General features: G+C 42.2%; 1 protein-coding gene across 2 annotated transcripts in view; it reads left to right on the plus strand.

The window, feature by feature from the left end:
* Positions 1-1,163: 1,163 nt before the first annotated feature.
* TGFBR3 (transforming growth factor beta receptor 3) overlaps positions 1,164-24,331 on the plus strand; it is a 116,304-nt gene continuing 93,136 nt past the window's right edge. For both annotated transcript variants that reach the window (XM_082054368.1, XM_082054369.1), the window contains exons 1-2: positions 1,164-1,368; positions 14,608-14,783. In XM_082054368.1, coding sequence (XP_081910494.1) covers positions 14,723-14,783 — 61 coding nt within the window. In that variant the 5' untranslated portion in view covers positions 1,164-1,368; positions 14,608-14,722. The remainder of the gene's footprint in view (positions 1,369-14,607; positions 14,784-24,331) is intronic.

Below are 24,331 nucleotides of genomic sequence, written 5' to 3' on the forward strand. Positions count from 1 at the left end.
GGGCCTGATTGTTAATGAAGTTAAACAGCACCATAAAAAAATAAACCTACTCCCCCCCCCCCTTAAGAAAGCAGATTAAACTAGTAAAATTTTGTTGAAACATTCTGGAACTCCTCTGCATTTTTCTGCATCTCTGCATGGTCTTCGTGCCTATACAGGAATATTTGCTTATTTGGATAATAGGATTAGGGTTCGATTTTGTGATGGGAGCTGTGCTGTATTGATGTTTGCAAAGTGCCAGCAGTGCTAAGAATTCCTATGACTCCTAGAGGACACCTAGGTGATGAGAGAGTAGAGCAGCACAAACCTGTGCTTGGGAGTCTAAAGAGACTGTGTCAGAAACTAATTCTCTGCTCACCCTTGCTGGAGGAGCAGATTGTTGTTGAGCTGGGCTATGGTGAGGGGGTGCAGCTCCCTTAATGACAGCTCACCCCAACATTCAGCAGACCTAACATTGTTGGAGTATTGACAAACTTAGGAGTGTATTCTGAGCAACATTTCTGTTATGTCCTACCAATGGAGTAATAAACCCCGAATAACCGGGACTGTTTTGCTCAGTGTGTGCGGTGCCGGCTGTGTATCGTGGCCTGAAGCTGGCTGCGGTGCAGCTCCGTGGGTGGGGTTCCCTGTGTGCCAGGGCAGCGTGCTGGGGCAGCCCCGGCCCCGCTCCGCCCTGAGCGGCTGCAGCGGCCGGGGGACCGGGCTGGGGGTCCGCACCGCCCGGGCGGGGGCTGCACCTCAGCGCGACAGAGGGGCGGGGGTGACGGTTCACACCGCAAGTTGTGTCTGGCGTCCCGTGTTGGGTACGGGTCCAAACGACATTACTTGACGCGGTATGACAACTGCTTAGTGTGATGGTTAACGCAGATAGTTTAAAGCCGTTGCTAACGAAGGCGCGGGGAGCGGGTGCGGGCTCTGTCACTGCGGTGCCCTCGCCCGGCTCGCAGCTCTGCGGGTTCGAGCCCTTGGTGCGGCCGCTCCGCGCCCAGGTGCGGGCCGGGGGCGCGCGGGGCCGGGGCCGCGCGCTGGGCGGGGGCGGGCTGGGGGCCGTCACGAGGCTGGCTCCGCCCCGCGCCCAATGGCGGCGCGGCCCCGCCCCCCCGTCCCGCCCGCCTTGTTTCCGCGCGGCCGCGCCATGGGGTTACTGGCGGGCTGGGGGCCGGGCGGCCGCGCCTCCTCCTCTGCCGCCTCCGCGCCGCCTCCTCCGCGCCGCGGGCCGGCAGCAGTGGCCGGCGCTGGGCGGCCTCGGCCAGGGCTGCCCTCCCGCACCGTCCCGTCCCTCCCGGCCGGCGCCGCGCTGCCCATGGCGTAGCCGCGCTGCTGCGCGCCTGCCCCCGCGGGACGCGGCGTGGGCTGACCTGCTGCCAGGTACGTGCGGCGGCCGCGACCCCCGCCCCAGCGGCGGGCGGGCGGCCCGGGCCGGGCGGAGGTGCCGGGCGCCCCGCGGGGATGCGCGGCCGTTGGGGCGGGCGCGGGGTGTGCGCCCCGGGACGTGTCACCCTGCGCGGGGGCAGCGGCGGCGCTGGGCGCGGCGCGAGGGTCCCGGGGCGGCCGCCGCGGAGCTGCCGGGCTCGGCGTGCGGGGCCGCGGGGCCGGACGGGCAGTGTCCGCGCCTGGCCGGGTCAGCAGCGCTGGAGGCGGCTCCGCGGTGCGCACCGAGCAAGCGTGCGGGCTCCGTGTGAGGATGGAGAGGCGGGAGGTGGGCTTGTGGCGATGGAAGGCTGCAGGTGTCCCAACAGAAATCGTGTGTGTCGGGCTGGTCGGTACGTGCTGGGCGAGTTACTGGCTGGCACCGAGTGGAACCCTTCCTAGATGCTAACACCCCCGTGCGTGTCGTACCCTTAACGTGGCCAGGTGGGAGCTTCGCAGGGTGCTAGCAGAGTGGAAATTCAGTGTTTGTGAGAAAATACAAAGGACAGTATCATGTAACTTCATTACAATTTCATTGATGAGTTGTTGACCTGTGGGATTTATCGTTGTGTAATTTGCAGGGGATGTGCTGGAGTTGATTCACTGCAACCTTCTGAGTACATATCTCTTAGCAATAACAGTAATATGTCATTAAAGTTAGATGTAAATTAAGTAACTTTTTCAACTTTTCCCACTTTTAGATGCTTTTGTAATTCTGAAGTTATTGCCATTGAAGTCAAACAGTATGTGAGACGATACTTTTGTCTTTTGCAAAACAAAAGACATCAGTTGTACCTGCATGTGTAATTACGCCTTTTCCACTTGCTGTGGATATAACCAGATGTAAATCTACTTATCTCAGTTCTATTAAGCTGTAGCTGTTGTAATCTAATAGCCTTAATTTATTATTTTCTTCTCAAATGTGTGATCATCAGCACAGTTCAGTTTCAATAGAAACCTCTTGATAGGGTTTGTCACCTATTAGGGAGGGACTTGCTGTGATTTTGTTCAGAGAAATAAATTTTTCTGGTTGGGACCATATTTATACCCAACTTAAGTTGTGGGTTTTTTTTTTTTTTTGGATGAGGCCTGATATTAGACCCCCTCTGGGGAGAAAACCCGAAGTGAGAGAGATGCCTGTTTTTTGATGGCTTGTAGGACCAGCTGGGTTTGACTCACAGTGACCTGGAGTGCTGTTGCTATTGTGGTCTTACATGCAGAAGACTGTAAAACTATATGTGTAAATACAACTTCTTCCAAAGACAAAATCTATTTGTTTATCACTTCTTGCCAGTAATACTTTATTTCCCTTACAGTCCCTATTTCTTCCATGAATGCCAGGGCCTACATGAGTTGGTAGCTGGGTTTTAATCAGCACTGCACAGGTGTCCTGTCAAAGTGTTTCTAACAAGAGTGCTAGCAAAACGTTAATTGAAGATGCTTATTCATTTGAAGAGCTCCAGTTTAACCCATGAAAGGTTAAGGGCTGGAATTCCAGCTGAGGAGGAGCTGATCATTAGGATACAGACCTGGGCCGACCCCAGTGGCCGCAGCTGGGGCTCGGTGTTCCCGCAGCCTGGGGGAGGAAGGGAGGGACGGGTTTTGGAGGGGGGGCAGGTTCTTGGCTTCCTTCAGTGAAGAGTCCTTTGCTCTGAAACTTGCTTCCCCCAATTGTTTGCTATAGTCCAACCTTGTTAAGTTTAAAGTGACACTTCAAATTTTCCTCTTCTACCCTGTTTTCTCTCTCTGGGGAGGTCGTGTTCGGTCGTTGATGTTTTGTGTGCCCAGAGCCCCAGCTAGGCAGAGCATGTAAATTGTATCCACCATGGATGTGACTTCTTTTTAGAAAGTAAGTTTCAGGTTTTGTTTCTCTGGTGTGCGAAACTTCTTTTAATACCCCAGCATCTTGGTGCTGACCTCTAGGAACAGTGTTTTGAAGTTAATTGCTAAACCAGCAGGGGGAACACAGAACTTTCTCTCTATGAAGTCTCCCCTCTGGCTGCAGCTGCAATTTGTTGAAACTTTGGGCCTGCACTTTGATAGTATTTCTTTAGAAGAGAAGTGTCATTTTACTTGAAAAAAGCCCCACAACCATACATTGGAATAAACAAATAATTTTTGTATGCTTTTTTATTAGTTTGCTCTAGCAGGCATGTCTCCCACTCTTCTGAATGGAATTTTGGTCATTAGCCAGAAGTGAACTTGAAAAAACACTAAAGGTTAAATGAAAATTCTCTTTGAAGATGTTTGAAATGAATTATTTTAACCCGAGATACAATATTTTGAGTAATCTCATAAAATTTTAGATAATGAGCTAGACAAAATATTTTCACACTGAAACTATTACAGTATCACACTTATGATTGTATCTAGAAATCTTGAGAGCTAAAGTTGAGTTGTAAAAAGAGTTGTATTCTCACAAGAAACTATTCCTACTATTTAGGGTTTCCATAAGAGAGAATATTTTTAGATATTCTCTTAGGTTTTAAGAAGTTATTACTAGCTTATTTTTGTAAAGGTCAACTGACAGTTCCAGCATGGATCAATAATGATTTTTCTTTTTGATTTGTATTGATGTAACAACTGATTACATCTTTTGTGCCAGGAATACTGAATGTAAAGGTTGTTGCCAAAGAAGTTTATGTGGATTACTTGCATTGATCCACGTTGCTTTCTAGTCTGTGAAGTCTGATGCAGCCAAATGGCAAATACTGAAGGTATGGGTATACAGATTTCTGAATGCAAAGTGAAGATGGGAATTTGCAGCATGTCAGCTATTCCCCAGTAAGAGCCAGGGAATGGGCTCTTACCCTGCAGTAAATGTCAGGTATCTGGCTGCGTGTACTTTGGGGTTAAGCTGTCTGTCACTGGCGGTGGGGTAAAAGCACGCCTGGGAGCATTTGCCGTGGAGTAGCCAATTTGCTACTTGTGAATGATAACAATTATATATTCTCCTAGCCTTGGGTCTCGGAGCAAGTGGAGACAAAATACAGTTCAATTGAAATTAACAGTTCCAGGTCAAGTTTAAAGGGAGAGATGTGAGCTCCTCGGGTTTTGGAATGGCACGGAGTGCATACCGAGGTGCTAAATGAATATGGATATTCTCCCTGTTGTTTCAGTGACCAGGTATACACATATTCCACTGGCCACATGTTGTTCTCTGGGAGCATTATCTGATGTTGCCAGATACTGAAGGTGCAAAAAGATGCATGTTAAGTTCCATTGATGATCTCTATCTTCTCTCATTTTTGTGGAATCACATAGCTTTCTTCCCTATACAGTTCTCTGAGGTGCTGAAGTAAGTAGTTTGTAAAGGCAGAGTGAGATTTCTGATTTAATGTTATTTGAAAATAACACTAAAGCTTTGCCTAACTTGTGTTACAATTCTTTTGTTTGATATCTTCAATAACATTCTGTTAATATGTAAGACATGAATTACCAAGTCTTGAGCAATTTATATAGATCTCAGAAAATAGTCTGTGGGATAGAGATTGCAAATATCTTTGCAATCACATTACTTTTGATCTAGTTCCACAAAATATTTGTGTATTATAAATAGGCATTACTTCTATAGCAGTAATATTTGTGGTGCTTAACAGCGGTTTGCTAGTTTCTAGCCACTTCATGAATAGAAGCACGTTTTGCCATGCAAACATACTAGCAAAGAAGTAGTGCAGTTGGGATTGCTTTATCCATAACTGTGGATTCGCATTTTTATGTGCTGGCAGTCGTCCAATAGAGCAGCATTTCTTGCGCTGTTACAGCAACAATTAACTCTATGGTAGCCAAAATGAAACAGATTTACACATCTCTGGAAGTCAATGAAAGAAAGACTTTAAAGCTGCTGTTTAGTATATATCCCATGTTTTGTATCTCCAGTCTGGCAAAATGGATTTTTTTAAAAGAAAATCCTTTATGGCCTTGAGTATCTCAGTAGTCAAATTTGTCACGTTCAGCAGAGAATATTTTATGTATCGTAATTTAAGTGTTATATTGTTGAATTGTACTGCTTACAAATAGTTATGTCTGGCAAAATATGCTAGTTTGTGATGCATTTATAATGAAATGAATGAATTTATTTAGGAAAATGTGAAAATCATTATTCCATATTCATTCTGTAAAAAGTACTTAGAAATGAGCTATATGTTTATTTTTAACAAATGTAATTCCATTATAATTAGCACTTCTCTTTAATAGTGTGTCCAATTTCAATACAATAGTTCGCTAAGTTCAGATTTTATTTATTTATTTTATTTTATTTTTCCTCTTTTACAGCATTTTATGAGATTTTGGAAGTCAGCTGGAATGGGCCCCTCTGTTAAATAAGTTTAGTTGTGACCTTGCAAGAGACCTATTTAGATTGCAGGAGAATAGCTTATCTAGAGGTCGTGAGTCTGAAACAGGTTAATTATAGAGCGAACGTGTATGGCTGGTTTTTCTGCACAGAAGGCAATGGGGGTTTGATATGTAATGTTAATGGTTCTGAAGAAGAATGGCAATTCACTTATACTCTGATTCCTTGGTAAGCATAGGCATTTTCTGTTGGAAATCAGTGTAGGTTCATTCTGAGACAGGGGCAATAAAAAAATCCCAAAGCATCCAGTGAGCTTACTGTGTAGTGCTGAATACATGTGGTTTTTTGCCAAGAAGCTGGAGGTGGATTGAAGACCGATGGGTCCTCTTTTGCCTTAGATTTATAGAAGTCATTTATTAGACTGTAGCTGCATCTGAAACGACATGATTGAGAGCTATGGTTGTATTTTCTCACCAATGTAATACTTTGTTTGAGTAAATCAAAATTCTGTTTTGATTTACAAAACAGCTATTCTGGTATTTGAAAAGACAGACCTTTTCTTACATTAAGGCTATTACATTAATGGACTGGGTTACTCCTCCAGAATGTACAGCTTGTGTTATGTGACGGATTAGTGTTTAAAATGACCAGTGTTTCTGAACACCTGTAGATCCGGTGGTTTGGTTCACTCTGGTCATGAGATGCAGTGATTTCCTTCTGGCATACAGGGTGCACAAATTATCTATATGAATATAGGAGCTGATTGTGGCCTTCCATCTCCCTAAACATGTGTCCAAGGCTTTCTGCAGTCTTCATGTATACATTTAATACAAAATATGATCATGAAAGGCAGGAAATTCTATATGGTAAAAATTATATGGGAGCATATCTCCATTCTGAGTAGAAGATGCCAGTGGTCTGTATCTTGATTGAAACAAATCCTCATTGCTGTGCTAAGAAATGGTAATTTTTATGGAAAAGTTTTGCCTTGATCTGAATGTGTTTCTTCACTCAACAAATTAAATTACACTGGTTATTTGGCAGACAAGTAGGGAGAGGGGAGATGACTCCTACACAAAGGGAAGCTTCTTTTGACTCATTTTTTTAACTGTGGTGCTTTCAGGTCTTCCCTGTTTATGTGGGAGAAGTTTCCTATCTTACAGATGTGCATCTGAAAACTCAGTGGCTAACAGCTAACTTTTGATATGTTGTGTTCTTGTTTAGCAACCTGAAGAAATCTATTAATTACCTGATTTCCGGAGTATGTCTTATTCTAGAGAGCAAAATTCAATACACACTTCTCCCCCTCCCCCCCCAACAGGATTTTGATAATGCATGTGGTTAACTTTAAAGTACATAGTAGTTAATATTTTAAACTGTTAATTTATATCTTGTACTATCTATGGCAGTGAGAGAGCTGATTCCTATCACCTTGTCCCATTCCCCTGTAATGGGAAACGCTGGTTTTCAGTCCTGTTCAATTTGCTGACCACGTTTCCCTGCTGCCCCCCAAGAGGACTGCATCCTTATATAGCAGATTTATACTTAATGCCATAGTCTTCCTTTTCGTTACTGCCCCTTCTGGATTTCTCACAATTAACCCAGATAATTTTGGGTATTCATAGGCCATGGTTTCAAAACCACTTTTCCTAAACGTATAGAGGTCATTTCAAGATTTTTAAGTCCAACAGAGATTGATTTAGCTTCTAGCTAGTGTGTTTCTAGATACACTAAGGTTTTGTAGTTTAGTCTTGAAAAAATAACAGCATCAAGTGTTGCTTGGCAGAAGAACCTGCTGAAATCTGTTATCCTGAGTGGAAGGAGCCTTGCTGAGCTGTCTGTAACTTTGCATCCTGCTGTGGCTCCTTCTCCACATGGAGGTGCCTTCCCTGGGCTTATCTCTGCCTTGATAGGTACATTACAGCTGTTATCTGTTTAGTTTAGGTGTGCAATTAGAAACTGAGCCAAGTAAAACTTAAGATAAATGACATTTGTGTGAGGTTGTTGGCTGCTACTGTGTTTGTAAAGAGTAAGATAGTTCAGTGCCAGGAAACCTATTCTGTTTCCAATTAGAAACCATAAAAAATAAAGTAATTAGGCCAACGAAATTTAACTATGAGAAGGAAAGGTTGTAGAGGTTTGTTTCATGCAGTTTCTGATCTTGTCCAGCCTGAAGATTCCTATGCACTATAAATGTTTTTTGTTTCATACTAAACTTTTCAGAAGCAGCAAGTCCTGTTTAAAATCATGAGCCTGGTTCCTGTTAGCTGTGGTGGGATATACTGGTTGAGTTAATTGGGAAGATGAGTTTTATTTAAATGTAGATTTGAGATTCTTATATTTCTTGGGATACCGTGAAAACTTCAACCTAGTCTTTATGTATGAACATTTCTAGAAGTCTCTACTGTTGCCCTCCTTCTGCTACCTGAACACTCATTGTGCCACTGGTATTCCCTGATAAGAGTAGTGCAAATTTTTCATCCTTCTTCTATCTAGAAGATGGAAGCAGAACTGCTTGAAGTGTTGCCTTGCCAGGTGGGTGTCACGGGGGGGCTGCTGTGGCCAAGTTGAGGTCCTGTTTGGACTTTTAGGCTTATGAAAGAATAGACTAACTGTGAGTTGCACAACAAATATGTGTCTGAATCTAGCACTAGATTGCAGATTGGTTGAGCTATTATAGTATAAGAACTGTACAGCATCCCAACATTTTCTTCTCTCCACTCCCTTCAGGCATACTCTGATGTAGGATGTTCCTGAGGACTCTGCGTTGAAGTAGAGCAGTTCTGATTCAGTACTCAAATAATGTATAAGGTGTTGGTCTTGTTAAACTCTGTCTTCAGTGCCCCGTGCACTCCCTGCTGTAGGGGTTCTGTAACCTCTAGGAATCTGTGCTGTTGATGAGAAGGAACTTGTTCCAGTGTCCTTCTCGTGGAAGAGTCGTGTACTCCTTCCACTGAAAGACTCCCAAATGCACTTCCTTCCCTTCCACCTATTGAAACCTCCCACATCCTGATCCCATTCCAGGCTATTCTCTTGTTTATGCTGGGTAAGCAAAACCTTGTCCCTCAGCCCCTGCAGCTTCAGCTGCACACACCTCCCTGTGTTTGGGGGAAGGGAAGTCCTGGGAACGTACAGCAGAATGGTTTTTAGCCTGTTTCTGTAAACTATCTCTAACTCGTGTGCTATATTGTGCAATGATTATTCATCTGAAACTTCCACAGTGTCTGGTGTCATGACTTTATTTTTCTGATCTACACTCACAGCAATTCAAGTGATGAAAAAAAAGTGTTGGGAAGATGAAGGGAAAGTTGGTTATGAAATGATACTGAGAATAGGTACCCCCATCCAAACTGGAGCTTCTTGCTGGCTCAGCTGTGGGCAAAATATGTCCCAGGTAACAAAACCAACCTCAGTAAACAGTTACTAAAAAGGTGGAATGGTTTCACATCTTTTATGGACTCATTTGTGTAGATTTTGTGGTTTCCTGTAGTTTGGCAGGCTACATTGTAATATATTAATAAGAAAATAAATAAACAAAATGTTAAAACAAAAGTCACATGGAATAGAGGGGCACAATTGCTAAATGGCATAAAACATCTTCCCTTGGCACTTGTCCAGTTCCCATAGCCTTTAACTGTGACTTGTTGAAATGTCCCGTTAGAAGCACAGCAGCATGTGAACCACAGGACATCAGAGTTACTTTATCCCTGGGCTTTTGATATGTCAGGATTTTTAGTTTTATTACTATTCATGCATTCCCTGAAAATGAAACCACTTTGTTGCTTCTGAAACAGAATCTGTCCCCTTAATAGCTCATGAATAAGTTACTGTTTTGAGTTCTGAATGGTGGAATTTCATGTATATGCCTTGGACATAGGCATTAAAAAGCCCACATACAAATTTTCAATTCCACATTAATATCTGCTAACCTTAATAGTCAGCTTTCCAACCTTTACATGTGCAAATCACGCAGAATTGACAGAAGATCAATGTAATCTAATTTAAAAAAAATTGCTAAAATGTGTATTTAATAGTAGGGTTATAAATAAACTCTTTCAAAACCTGTTCTATTCCTAGGGAACCAACATGGACAAATGGGAGAAAAACTGGTTAAATAAGTTAAATGGTTGCCATGCGTAAAACAAACAAGAAGTGAAAACACTTTGGCTGCGAAGGCCTTCTTGGATGGCCCAGAAACTTGGGTTCACGTTGCCATGGCAAAACAACACAGAGGGACAGATCCTGCTGGCTTTGCTCAAGTGTCCCCATTCACTTCGGTGGGACTTGCGATGAGACTTAGAGGGGGAAGATTTTTGGCTCGTTTTGGTAGAGAAGTGTTTGTTAGAAGAGTTGTGGAGAGCTGTGCAAGCTCTGGCACCGTGCGTGGAAAGGGGAGGGAAGTACCAGATAAGGAGGAGAGGAAGTGGAAGTTATTCTTCAGGCAGTAAAGGAAAAGGTTAGACAACGAGGAGGATGGAGTTAAGGCAAGGGAAGAACTTGTATGGGAAAGGTATGTACTGATTAAAGAAACAGATGGTGACTATCGGGGAAAAGGCTTAAGGGAACAGAAATAAAAGGGGAGGATAAAGCAATAAGAAACCAATTCAGCAATAAATGTGACAAATGCCAATGCTATAGAAACCTTTAATAGGAAACAGAAACATCCCCAAATCTGTGGCTGTGGCCACCTGCAGGCATATATAATATATTGCTGGGGTGGACTGTGCAGACAAGCTTAGTTTGTAGGCAAAAATAAATTTACCAGGGGAAGAAAAGTGGGTAAGAATTAAAGCTAAGGAGACCACTGATCGCAAGAAGGGTAACATGTAGTAAGTATTTTGCTGGAAGTACAGAAACGGGCTGAGTAGAAAGGTGCTCAAATATTCTGAAGACAGAGCTTAATCCTAGGGCTTACACTTGGGCATTTTCATTAGTTGTTCTTCAGTTTAGGGCAGAGTCCTGTCCCCTTTTTGGAGACTGGTAAGTAGGCGTGGGGAGGGAGGGATGGATGGATGGATGGATGGATGGATACCCTTCTGCTGGTGGCAGAACAGCACAGTGTGTGATTTCTTAGTAGCAAGCCATCCATAGACCACAGATCCTTATGTCCTCGTGGCTCCTGTTGGTGAGGGCTGGGAAATCCTTAGTGGAAAAGTGGTTTTTTAAGAGAAAGCAGCATGCTTCCAACTTCTGAATTCTTTGGTCATGTTGTAGTATTAAAAGTTACTTTTCGGTTCAAAGGATAGCTTCAAAATTCCACAAAAGACTGGAATTCTGAGGAAGACAAGTAGCAGATTTTTACAAAGAAAAAATATTTCATTTAATGAAAGGCAGAGAGATAACAGTAGTGTACTGAAGTGATTTGTGTTTTGTGCTTACTTCTGCTGGCTCTAACAAAGTCAGATTCTTTTGAATACCATTGAGCGATTGTTGTCCTGTAGCTCAGAGTAGCAATGAGATGTGTCCTCCTGTGGCTGGCCACGCTCACAGGCCACTCAGCCGGTCCTGGGGTCCTCCAAAAGCATCGTATTTTTCACTGGTTTCTGGCTAAGCTTTATGCATTAAATTTCTCATGGCCATTAGAGGCTCTTACTGTAAACCAAGTGATAATAAAACCTCATACTTCCTCCTATTCTTGTCCTCACCTACTTCAAAATGTGTTTCCTTCTAAAGTGTGTTTTAAAATCCAGCAGTAGTAAGATTCTTCCTGGTGTTTCCAGTTGCACTCATTCCTGATTGCATCTGCAAAACTGTATTTCTCAATGAAATATGCTCTTTTTTGCTTTTCAGGCTCTCGCTTTTATCAGACTAGTGGCCTTTACAACAGCAAACGTCAGCGAGAAGGACCCAGCAGGCTGTGCCTCTCAGCCGGGGCTGCAGCGGCTCTGGCTGCACATGCCCTCTCCTCCCGGCCTCTCCTGCAGCTTGTGGTAGTAAAAAGCATTGGCACAAAAGCAGCATGTTTAGTAAATCCAAAGCTCTCATGTCATCTTCTCTTCCTCTTCCTTGTTGGGATTTTTTGGTTATACTTTTCATATGCCCTTTCGTGACCTCAGTTACAAAAATAGCTACCCAGATATACCCCAAAGGAAAAGATTATTCTGTTGGAAATTTCTTTTGAATTTCAAATTGACTAACGGTTGTGTTTACTTCTTGGATAAATAGTTTAGGTTCCAGATCTCTTTGCATGGCTTTCTTTTCTTATTTAAAAGGGAATATGTCCCCCTATTCCGTGGACTGCTTCAGATTTTCCTAGTTTGCAGGTTTCACATGTATCTCTAGTGACACCAGGTTTCACACTAAAGCAAAATCTGGTATGTTTTGCACCACAGATGAATTTTTCTCAGGTATTTTCTCATTAATTTCTCTTTGGCACTCAACTGTCAGATGGTCAGATATTAGCAGCTTCATAGCTGACTTCCATCAAAGATGAGCATGATTGTGTTGTCTGAAATACTGACAAATTGCCTGCTTAGTAGGTTTATTCTTAAGTGAGTTATTAGTAGCATTTTCATCTGTGCTTTTTGACTTGAATTGCTGCTGTGTAGCTGGTAATTGAGGTGTTGTCCATCCTAAATTGATCACACTTGCTGTCAGTTGGTCACTTTTTCAAATTATCTTTTAAGGTTTGAAATTCTCCCTCCTTTTTAAGCTTGTGAATGCAAATCTTCAAGCAAGTGAGCCCTTTCTCTAGAAAGCTCTTCCTAATTTTAATGTAAGTCTCTATTATTCACCCTTCAAGACCTGGCAGAGTTGGAGTAGAAGCCTGGGGTTTTTTGGTCAGTTACTGCCTGCTCCAAGTTTTACCTTGTGTATGTTATTGGTCTATGCATGCACTGGAGTTGCTCTTTTTCTGGTTTTCCTTTTGTTCATTGTTGTCCAGATGAAATGGTTATACATCAGTAACTCAAGTTCCAGAATGCTCATTCATTGCCTATTTGCACATATGACATCTTGCAGGACGTTATGATGGTCTTTTGTAGCTACACTGGCTAGAAACCTCATGATTTGCTGTGTTTGATGTTTTTTCTTTATGACAGCATTTAAAATTTGAGTTAGCAATCAAATACTCTCACTGAGTATTAGGTTTCTTTTAATCTAGATAAAGAGCAACAAATGATTCCAGCTTACATTTGACTTCCCAAATGATGGTCAATATCTGTCATAAATTCCTTATGGCTTGCTGTTTTGGCGTTGAACCTGTTTGATTTGGATTTTAGTCTTAAAAAACTTCTATGTTAAAGGATTGTCCAACATTCTTGTCAACAATTTATTATTTCTGTTTAATAAAGGTTGGCCTTCATTTACCACAAAGTTCAGTAGCCTTGTGGGTTTGATGGTTTAGCTATATACCCTTGAACTCTAGGGGGAGATGACATATCTAGGAACTCATTGAATGCTGCCAGTAGGTTCAGGATGAGTAATTTTTATAAGCCATGTGAATTGCCCAAGGAAGCCATCGTTTTCTGAGGTTTTCCTGTTTTGAGCTGTCTCTAGCATTGATTTTGTGTGTGTGTGCGTTCATCCTTCTCCAGAATTTTGAAATGTCACGGAAGAAATCTTTAGGTGAATCATGCTTGCTCAGGTTTTAGGTTGGACTGTTGCTGCTTTATGAGGCTGTGTTGTCTTGCTATTAATGACAGAAATTCATTGCAGTGTCTTGTTGCCTCAGTCGTGTTGTGTGGTAGTGCTGTAGTCTCCTAACGTTTCTGCACAGGAGTTTCTGGTGTTTTCTTCATAGCTATTTGCTGGTCTCAGTGCGTGTATTTCCTTGTGCAGACTTTTGATCGTGCACAGCACGACACACGCTGTGTAACAGACCCAGCCTTTTGTCTGACTATGTACTTCATTCCAGTTTCATGTCAGCAAGAACCATTTAAATGGTATTTGTGTTGTTGTGGCGCAGATTTTGGTCCTGACTCAACGTTTTGCCATCACTGAGCCATGTGTTGGTGGTTTGTAGTTGCTCACATTGCTTTGTGGTGGGTGTTCATGGTTGCTGAGGTGCCCTCTATCATCTGCTGCTCCTGAAGGCTCATAGTGAAGTAAAGGAGATAAGATTATTATTATTTTTTTTTAATTGAATCTGACAGAAGCGTTCTGGTTCCTTACCTACTTGGTCTGTAATATCATTCTAGACATCTAGGTGACTGAGAAAAGATTGGGAAAAAAAAAGGGTGGATGGCATGAGGATATTGTCCATCTAGTGGGCGTTTCCCCTCTAAAATCTGCAACGTGCGTTCTAGGGTCAGAATTTTCAGTGTTTTAATGCTAGCAGGCGTCAGCTGTATCATCATTTATTTGTCTACCACATTTAAGATGTTTTACTGACCTAGTATAATGTGTCTTGAAATCTCTTAAAATAAAGATTCTGAACAGCTTTATATTTATATTTAGTGTCAAGTGGCCTTGAAGAGTTTTCAGAATTAATGATACTGAGAAATGATGAGTTAAATTTATCACGTTACCCGTAAACCAGCTAGAGCAAGTGAAACATTTCTCCGTTGTATAATAAAGGTAGCAGCAGATAAATAAACAAAACAAATGTTTATTTTAAGGATTCAGACTTTCTCTGGGACATATAAACATGTCTGAGGCCACGCTTCAGCAGGACTTCAGAATTAGTTATCAAAAAGGACTCCGGGATTTTACTTTAAGTAGATCACAACTTGCACAATGTATAATATGAAAGAGCAACAGCTGCAGAGAAGTGCTGAAATACAGGGGGGAAGAGTGGTAAGATATCAGTACCTGGGGCATCTGGCAATATAAAATGCAATACTCTAGTAGTCCTTTAGGAAAAAAATCTGTTTCGTTTGTTATAAGAGAGATAATTTTAAATATATAGTAACATTTCTGTAAGTTACGTTTGTCTTAAAATGTATTTTTACTTATTTCTGTAGGCAATTAAAAGTCTGGAAGATTTGATTTCAAAACATACCGCAAATTTCAAAGGAAGTAAATCTACATGAAGAGCTACAAAGGGAGTTGATTTGAGAAGATACAACGTTTGCAAAGATGTCTTCAAGCTGTGTGACTTCAGTGTTTGCTTTGATGATTTTGTGCTTTGCAGCTGCAGGTAGGTGGCATTATGTAAATCATGTATTCAGTGTATCTTATTGTATATATTCAGAATTATTGATCAAAAATACTGTTTCGTGCTGGAAGAATGTAGGTCAGCTAAAGCTTATATTTACATCTAGATTTTATATAAAGCTATTGTGGTCGGAACTGCTGGTATGGTGATAGGAGAAACAATGCTGGTCCTATAAGTGTTCTCCTGCACCTATGTTCCCTCTTAAAACCATTGAAGAACTGCAGGAGTAATGTAAATTGCTTTTGTAATTTATTTATTTATTGTAAAAAAGGGGAATTGCATGGTACAAATCCATGATAAAGGGGAAGGTTGCTATGGAAGCTCTTGGGAGTGGGAGCAGAGTAGCTCTGCCAGCGTGATGCTGAGGTTGAACTATGAGCTCTATGCGGAGCCTGGATTTATTACCTGGGCGCAGGGTTGTGCCAGTGAAGCTGAGCTGGGGTCTCTCCACAGAGCTGGGCTGAAGCAGTGTACCAGCTCGGCTCAGTGTTGCCTTCAAGGTCGGTAATCTGGAATTAAGTCCCAATTACTTTAGTTCATAAAACTTAATTTCCGACAAAATCTCAGGAAGGTTTGTAAAAGGTCAGAGAGTCCTTCCAGTCTTCCTTCTCTATTGCGATAAACCCCACCTCGGTCATTCCTTACAATTGTCTAATCTGTTCTAAAGTTAACTGTCAATTACGATGGCAAAGACCTTTTAATAAATGTTGTCAGAGTTCCTGGAGGTCTCATAGGTTAGGAAGATGCAGTGCCTTTTATGATTGTTCCTATCCCTTGTGTTGTCCTAGACAGAGATTTTTTGAAACTGTGTTGCAGTATCTTGTGACAGAGAAAGGAAAGAGCTGTAGAGTTTAAGTACCTAGCTTTGTACTGTAGTTTCCTCAAGTGCTGAAGTGATTCTTCTCGGTATGTTTGTTTGTTGAAGTTCTTCCTGTGGTTGCAAGGGGGGAAAGCCTCTTCTCATGTGTCCAGCTTGCACACAGTGTGGGTCGTTGGAGAAGAGGCCAAGGGGATATACGGTCAGTGAAAATGAGGTAGTGGGAAAAGTGGACAGTGGACAGATGGCTTGCTTAATGAGATGTCCTCACTGTGGAAAAGATGAGGGGCTTTGGAAGAGACAGGGCTGAGCAATTAATGTGTTACAACTTGGCTTCCTTTCATCGTCGGCATGGAAAATTATGTTGTTTCAAGCCCTCAAGCCTTGTGGGACTTTCTCTGGGGTTGACCTCCTGAAGGAATCCATCCAGCATTAGTAACTTTGATTATTTAATACTATGTGATGCTAAGATTTTGCAATAGCCTCATTACAGATGAACTTTCAGCAGTACAGGGCGTGTCTGTATGTGTCTGCGGCTTGAGCTGAGGATATAATGCTGGTCTTGGCTGAGAAGAGCGTTTACTTGGAGCAAATCTGATTCGTTATAGATGCATAAAAATCTACTTTAAAAGAAAGTGCCAGTGTAGAAAATACAAACTGTTTTAATTGATCACCACCACAATTCCATTTTGCTGCAGAGGAGATTGCTTGCCTCACCTCTTACCGCCAGCTTTAATTAAAACTCACTAACTTAGAAGTGTTATTCCAATGTCGTGCTACTATTAGAAAGTTATTCAGTGTTCAGAAACCTTAGCCCAACCTCTGTCCTCAAGTTTGCTGAGTTGTTTTTGGTTTTACTCCTCAATTCTGTTTTTTCCTCTGGCAGCTATTCCTGAAACAAACTCTTATAAAGCCCTATGGCCTTGGATTTGACCAGATGCTTATTCATAAGTAGAGTCACAGAATGATTTTGGCTGAAAGGGACCTCTGGAAGTCTAGTCCAGCCCCCAGCTCAGAGGAGGCCTGGCTTCAAAGTTACTTCTTTCTTGGAGACTGATTCTTCCCACTATCTGCATGGGAAGAAGATAGCTGAGGGGAGTAGAAAGGGTCACAGTTCGTTGGGGGAGGTAAGGAAGCACTAGTCATTCTTGTTTCTAGCTGCGCCTGTCCTGTGGGGTTTGGGTTTCTTCCTCTTTATTTTTGCAATGTATTCGTAATGAGAACAACTAATTAATGTCCTTTACAGAGTATCGTGAGCAGTAAAGAACTGATGGACTCTGGAAGGAGGAGAGAGATCTTGGGCAGCTGTAGTTAGAACTGAGAAAGGGCAGCTCTCTGAAGGCTCTTTTCATAGAACTTCTGCCACGTTTTTCTGTTAGTAGTCACCAAGGCCTGTTAACCCAAACAACTATGCTTTAGATGCAGGGGGTTTGTGGCTGTAGGTGAAATACGGGTGGGAGCAAGCATCGTGTTCTAGTCGTGTGTGGAAAAAGCTGTGGCAGATGCCCATGAGCAGCTGTCAGCATGATGGTCCCCGTACCGCAGGCTTGGCTCTTAACTGCACATATACAGAACCTGCACTGCTTCGGGTTTGAACCATTAACATACTAGTACAAATAAAACTCAGAAGTATAAATAAAATCCCTGCGTGCCTGTGGTGAAGCCTGGGGGGAGGCAGGGGGCAGCATGCCACCTCCCTAGGGTGATGAATTTTATATATTGAGTGTTTTTCCAGCTTACTCTTTGTTTCTGAAGTAGCGGGGCTGCTGCAGGGGAGCACACGTTTCTTTTGTTTGCCAGTCCTACACTGACACTGCTAGAATTGGTCTAAGTTTTGCTGCTGACTTTTCAATATCTTCATCATTGTTATCTTTTCAGATACAGGTGGTCTTCGAGACAGAATCTGCTTCGTTTGTTTTTCTTTCCATTCTTGCTTTTTATGGTATTAATGTGTTAAATATATCTCAAACCCCCCTGAGTTAGATGACATACACAGAGATGCATATTCAAACCCGAGCCGCGTGTTTTTCATGCCAATAGCTTAAAGAATACACCTCACTAACGTTGCATTGAAAATGGTCTGTATAAATATTCAAAGAATATTTGTCTATTTCTGTACAATTGTACAGAAAAAAGACTGCAAAGAAAACCTTGATTACTGTGAGATTTTTCTTCCCTGTGGAAAGTCCAAAGCAGGATGGAGAGAATTGCTGGCAAACCACCTGCTTGTCTGGAGGAATTATGTTTTTGAAGTGGGCTTAAACCAAGGTCTGGCAACCTGCAGTAGGAACTCCACACAAACACTCAGAACTGCACACGCTACAGCCTTGGATAACCTCATAAGCAAGTCTGGCTTTGTACTCTCAGGAGCAAAAATATTCTGTCCTAATGTGGCTTAAATCAAAGGCTGAAACTTATTTATTTTACTTGCTGGCAAATGTGTGCAGTTGGGTGCATGATGTATGTCTTGATAAAATGTTTTAGAGGACAGCTGAAACGCGTGCCTCAGGGCCAAACCTTCAAGATATGTCCTTCCATGAAGGAATGGGAAAGATTTTTAAAAATTAAACTTTTTTTTTTTCCTTTCTTGCCTTATTGTTTGTCTGGAAAGAAGATAGAAGGGTGATACAGCCTGTGGATCTGCAGGAGCCAAGGGTCTCATTCCAGCCTCCTGGGGTAGATCCTCTGGTGCTACAGATCGTTCCAGCTGCCAACAAAGCAGCTCAGCTGTAGCATCCGATACCAGCCAGATTTGCCCATGCAGCCATGTCCTCTTCCCCTCAACCCTCCTCACATCTGGTGTTGCCAGTGCTTGCCTTGTAGACACCTCTATCCTTGTGACAGAGATTCATGGTTGTGGTCAGGCTGATAGAAGGACTGTAAGAATTGGATATGTTGAAGAATTTACCCATTTTCTGTAATGCTGAGCTTTCTGGTTCATCTGCTCATATACGGTCTGTCTCTGTGGTTTTCTTTCAACAGATCTTTATTCCCGGGTTCTCTACTGTATTGTTATCCTAGCTTCCTCTCCTCTCCCCTCTCCTCCTTATAAGTAATCTGATGTTGTTCATAGCATGTGTACTTCATTTTCAATAAGGCTGTTGGCTTGTAAGCTATGTGTCTTTTGGATCTGTGCCCCACAGAAATGGTGGTGATGGGTGCCATGTTAATAAGCGCAACAACAGGAAAAAACAGGCCTTGTAATGACTCTTTTTTTTTTTTTTTTTTAAAGAGGAACTTCCCCTGACCTTGAACACCGTGTTTTCAAAAGCAATATAGGATCCTTCAAAGTATAATAGAAAGTCCTTCCACTGGAAGGTGAAGGATGTGGTCTGGGGAAAAAAATAAAAAAGCCAGGAGTCACGCAAATTTCCTTCCATTTCAAACAGTGTTTGCTGAGTATTTCCCAGATGTAATTAAGTTGTGAGTTTTATTTTTCCGCAAAATATTTGTTGCCAGAGATGTGGGGGGGGTTGTTTGTTTAAATTGTGGTTAGAGGATGAGAACCAGGGGACAGAGGTTGGCTCTTGAATTATTAGGACTGAAGTAAAGCACAGACTGGTTGCAACTTCTGAATGGATAGATTTCACTCTCCACCTCCCTTTTCCTTCAGTTCTTTCTCATAATCAGCCAACTTCTACCTCCCCTGAAAAACCACCCAGCCCTGTCCCCTTATGGTCTGGATAGTCAGTCTTTTGGAGGATGAGATTAACCAGTACTCAGCACATTTAAGGACTTGCAGGCTCAGGGAAGAGTAAGACGAGCAGAGGGCAGGTCCGAGTGCCACGTCCTGCTTGTCCCGTGTCTGTGCCGCTGCCAGGCGTGGGGTGGTAACGGCTGGGAGCCGTGGAATCACAGTGCCCTGAGTTGGGAGGGACCCACCAGGATCATCAAGTCCAACTCGTGTCCCTGCACAGGACAACCCCACAGTTCACGCCATGTGTCTGAGGGTGTTGTCCAGTCTTTTCTTGAACACTGTCAGGCTTCGGGCTGTGACACCTCCCTGGGGATCCTGTTCCAGTGCTCCAGCACCCTCTCCTCATGTCCAACTTGAACCTTCCCTGGCACATCTTCCTGACATTCCCTTGGGTTCTGTTGTTGGTCGCCAGAGAGAAGAGGCACTGAGGGGGACCGCTGTGCTCCTCCCATGAGAGCCCATCGTGCTCCCTGTTCTCAGAAACACTGCTTGGGAACCACTGACTAGCCTTTAAAGGTGGAAGTTGTTCTAGTTTTTTTTATCATTTCAACATCCTGATTGTGACTTGAAGCATCTTAAAGTCAAATATTCATCTGATAGGGAAGCAAATGATGAATTCTGAACGTCATGTCAGTGAGCTTAGTGAGATTACTTTGAGAAGCCAAAATATGCATTAAAAATTATGTTAATCTTAATTTCGCACAAAAAGAACTAATACCTTTCAAGCAGTAAACGGTGTTTTAAAGTGAGCAATTTAAATACAAAGACCGATCAGACTGGGAAGCTAGACTAAATCTGTAGGTCCTCTGAATGAATGGTTCTTCAGTACTGCTGTTTGGTGATCTATTCCTGTGTAGAGTAGGTTTTTAGTCTGGTCTTCTATCTCTCAACCAGCTCAATTGAGTCAGATACTGTGCCATTTCTGTGTGGTTTATGGACTAAACCGTATTTTTATCTTCCAAAACCACACAAAAAAATCTGAAGAGCTTTGAGTGTCAGGATACAGAGAAAGGTTATGTATTTTAGAAGAGCTAATTGTATTACAGACTTGGAATAGCTTGAACTCAGCAGACTGGATTTTTCCTGTATCAGCAAGGCTCTGAAGCTAAAAACAGTTGAAATTCGGCAGAATTCTGCACCCACGTGGAGCAGTAGGATGTGGGGTTGTGGGTCCTGATTCAGCAAAACAACGGAGTGTATATCTAAGTGCTTTGCTGAACCAGAGCATTTATCAGTAAACATGAAAGTCTGGTTCTTTGATTAAAACTGACTCTGGATGATGCCAAAGGAATTCTCAGAAATATCAAGCCCATGATGCAGTACTTGAATTGTATAGATGCAGGCAAATGGTGGCATTGCTGAGTGTCTCTGGGGAGAAGTACTTGAGTGATGAAAAGTCATTTTGTGGAAAATTTTATGGCATGGAATGGTGAATGGCATTAATCCTTGTCTTTCTAAGGAAATTTGTTGAAGTTTTTTTTAAAGAGAACCTTGTCTATAACAAGTCCTAAGCATCACATAATTATTTTATAAATACTGTGCTAAAAATAGTCCTTTTGTTTTCTGAAGGGAATTGGGATTTGGGATTTTGCTTGTGGATCTTTTAATATCCTCTCTGTAATGTAGGCCCTCATTAACTCTTTTTTAGCTTCTGTGTTTGTCATCTATCTTAAAAACAACACAAACCCTTGATGTCTCTAATAAAAAAGTGAGAAGGCCTTATTTAGTTAAAGATGGCATTTTTGTCTTGTCTAATGTCAAGGAGAAGTACAGAAGTTTTCAGATCTTGAGGGTCTCCAGAGGAAAGTGGTGGGTACTCTGGGACACACCTAAAAAAATTGTCTCCTAACTAATACGTATTTACCCTTCAATTTTTTTCTGTTTTAAAATTATTCTCCCACTAAACTGACCTCAGCTGTTGATACGTTGATCCTGCTTACCTTGCCCCTACAGAATAATGACTTTATTTTGTGCTTGCTTGTTTCTTTTGCTGCAAAATAAAATCTGTCACTTGAACTAAGCAGAGGACGTGCAAGCATCACACAGCACAGTTTTATCTGTTGTTGCAGGAAGAATTAAGCTCCAAGGGCTGTAGCACTCCAAACCCAGCATTCCCAAATGTGATCCTGGGGTGTCTCAACAAGAAATGGGGCATCTGCTATTAGAAAAACTGTTGTTACTTTCATGAGAAAAATGTATTGAGTTTCTGCAAGTCTTTTTCTTTTATAAGCTTTTTCTACTGAAATAGATTTGCATGAATCAACACTGTTTTACTACTGGTTATGTTATAGAGAGAATATAGAAACCAGATATGTTCCTTTTCAAAGAAGAGCAATAATTTCATCCTCTATAGCTAATGACAGTAAGAGGAACTGTCGTCCCTCAGGCTGTAAGTCATAGGCGAGATGAATTTGGAGTGAAAAAAAGATATATTTAGCAGAAAGACCCTGTGCCGTGTTTCATGACCTGAAGGGATTCCGCTTTGGTGTAAACTTGTTTTAAGTCAATGGAATTTCACCGAGGATAAATTTTGACCCCAAGTGACAAAAGCAAAGATTTTTAATAATTCCATGAAGTGCAGCTGCTTCAAGCACAGTGTGCTTTTCTCCCTATTTTTAAGCGTACTTTTGAAAAGATGGAGCTATTGTTCCCGTATTTGGCAGCTGCTGCACTGTGAGACTCACTAATAGGCAGTTAATAAAAATGGGATTTTACCTGTCAGGAGTGTGAAGAGCTAAACTGAAAATGTCATTACTGCCGTTATTGGAAGGCAGCGTATAGAAGAAATAACAAACAAAGGAATTCAGTGTTAAACAATGCAAACATTTTTAAGATTTGTTGCTCTTTCACCTTTTCAGCAAAAAGTTTACTTTCCTCTGGAACAGGTTTGGTGTTTTGATTTTTGTTGTTTTGTTTTAAAATTTTTAATGCATTTACTTAATAAGTGGAGGCAAGGGTGGGTGAAGGTATTTTTTTGTTGTTATCTTCACTTCTTGTCCTCTTTTTTTTTTTCTTCACTTCCTAGATCACCAAATTTGCCTTGTATCTAGAAAGGATGATTGATACAATGTATTTTGGAATAAATAAAATGTTCTTTTATTAATTTCCATTGAAATGGAGCAGTAAAACATATGCCCTACTAAAGATTCTCCTCAAGATCTTTTGACTGAAGCTACTAAGCTGACATTTTTTCCTTCACAAGGTGGTGCGTCTTTTGTTAATGTGTAAAACTCGGTGAGGGTAGATGGCCACTTAGCATCACAGTGTTGTGGTGATTCCTTAGGCCTCAGGAAGGGTGTGGAAGTGAGGAAAGCAAAAAGGATATTTGAAAATGTAGCTATTGCTGAAGTAGCTTAACATAGTTAAGTTTAGTCCAAGTGGACAATTCCTGGTTACTCTTGGGAAACGTCTGCTCTGAAGCATAAAACCCGCACATGGCTCAGGGCACAGCTGGGCAGATGTGCTGCCTGCTCCACCACGGCTGAGCACCCCGCTGGGTCTCCTGCCTGCTGACTGACGTGGCCCCATCCTGCAGCCAACACGCAGCCGTCCTGCGGGACTCGGCGTGTGTGACATCGTCCTGCGCGGTGACGAAATGTGAATGCCTGACCCGAAGGACCCTTGGGAGAGGGTGGAGTGAGTTACAGGCCGTCAGAGTGACTGTGCTCGGCTGTGGCCTGCCCTCAGCCACGAGCGGGGCCTGCTGCAGAAGAGCACAGCGATGGCTGCGCCAGTTCTTCTGGGGAGTCCCCGTGGCATGGTGGCCCTAGGTGTATTAAACGCATAGGGCTCACCTGTGAGCCTCGGCTTTGGACTGAAAGATGAAAGGCTTGTTTCTGGATTAGTGACTTGCTGTGTGATCTTACCACGGGTTATTTCATCTCTCAGTCTCGGTCCCTTGATATGTAAAACAGATGCGTTCTGCCCCGCCATCTTCCACGCAGGACTGTTTGAAGGGCTTGCTTAATAGCTTTAAAATACTTGGATCACATCGGTGTGAACTGCTGTTATCTCGTTAATTCTTGAAACTCTCCCCTCCCCTTTATGGAGGTATGAAAATGGCGAAGGTTTATTTAAAGATCTGTCAAACCTTTTGCCTGCCTTGCCTGTGTTTAGACTAATGGCTGCTGAATTGCAGAAGTTCTTTGTGATCTCCGACAAGGAACAAGCTGGTTGAAGTTTTGATAAGTCATGAATTAGTTATGATGTCCTGAGGAGTGTCTTAGCTGATGGAGCTGCTTCTCTTATCTCTTTCTTCTCCTGCCATGCCAAGCCTTATTAATAAATAAATAAATAAAATCACTGTTTTTACAGGAAGTAGAATCAGTCATACTCAATGCAACAGGGTGGGAAATGTGAGATCACGCTTACTTTGCTGTAGGCAAAAGGATTTTCAGGTGAAATGTGACTTTTTTTCTTCCATCATTAGAAGAAAACTTTCATCAGCCAGTAGGACTACATTACATCCCCTGCGTGGCCTGAGCAACCTGTTAGAATTTTAATGTATCTTTGGAGATGTGTTAAACCATGTTATTTGCAGAAGTTTCTGCTTCGAAATGTTACATCAGTCTGGCAAAATTTCCTTTTATAGCACTAATGAATTCGAAGCAGTGATTAATTGTTCTATGGGATATTTTTACCTTCAAGCTGAAAAAGTAATCAGTATTTGAGAAAATTGGCAAGAAAACGGTTCGGAGATTACCTTGGATATTACTTGTCTCAATTGCTTTATGGAACTAGGCCAGTAGCCGTTGTTTTTCTTACTGATACAGTATTTGTGGCCTTGTTGTTCGCTATATTCACATTCATTCTCCCAGTGCTAATGTTTGATCTCTGTGATAACATGTATCATGGCAGATGGAAGAGAGCTAAAATATGCATCATAGGAAGGATTCTTTGAGGTTTTTTTAAAGATTACAGTTGTCTAAACTGTAACATCTAGGCAAATGCTTCTCCAGTGTCTCTTATTAAAAGGCCAGTTAAATGATTTTAATAATAGCTTCTATAGCAAGGAAA

This window comes from Streptopelia decaocto (assembly GCF_964273445.1).
Source record: "Streptopelia decaocto genome assembly, chromosome: 5".
NCBI classification, from domain to species: Eukaryota; Metazoa; Chordata; class Aves; order Columbiformes; family Columbidae; genus Streptopelia; species Streptopelia decaocto.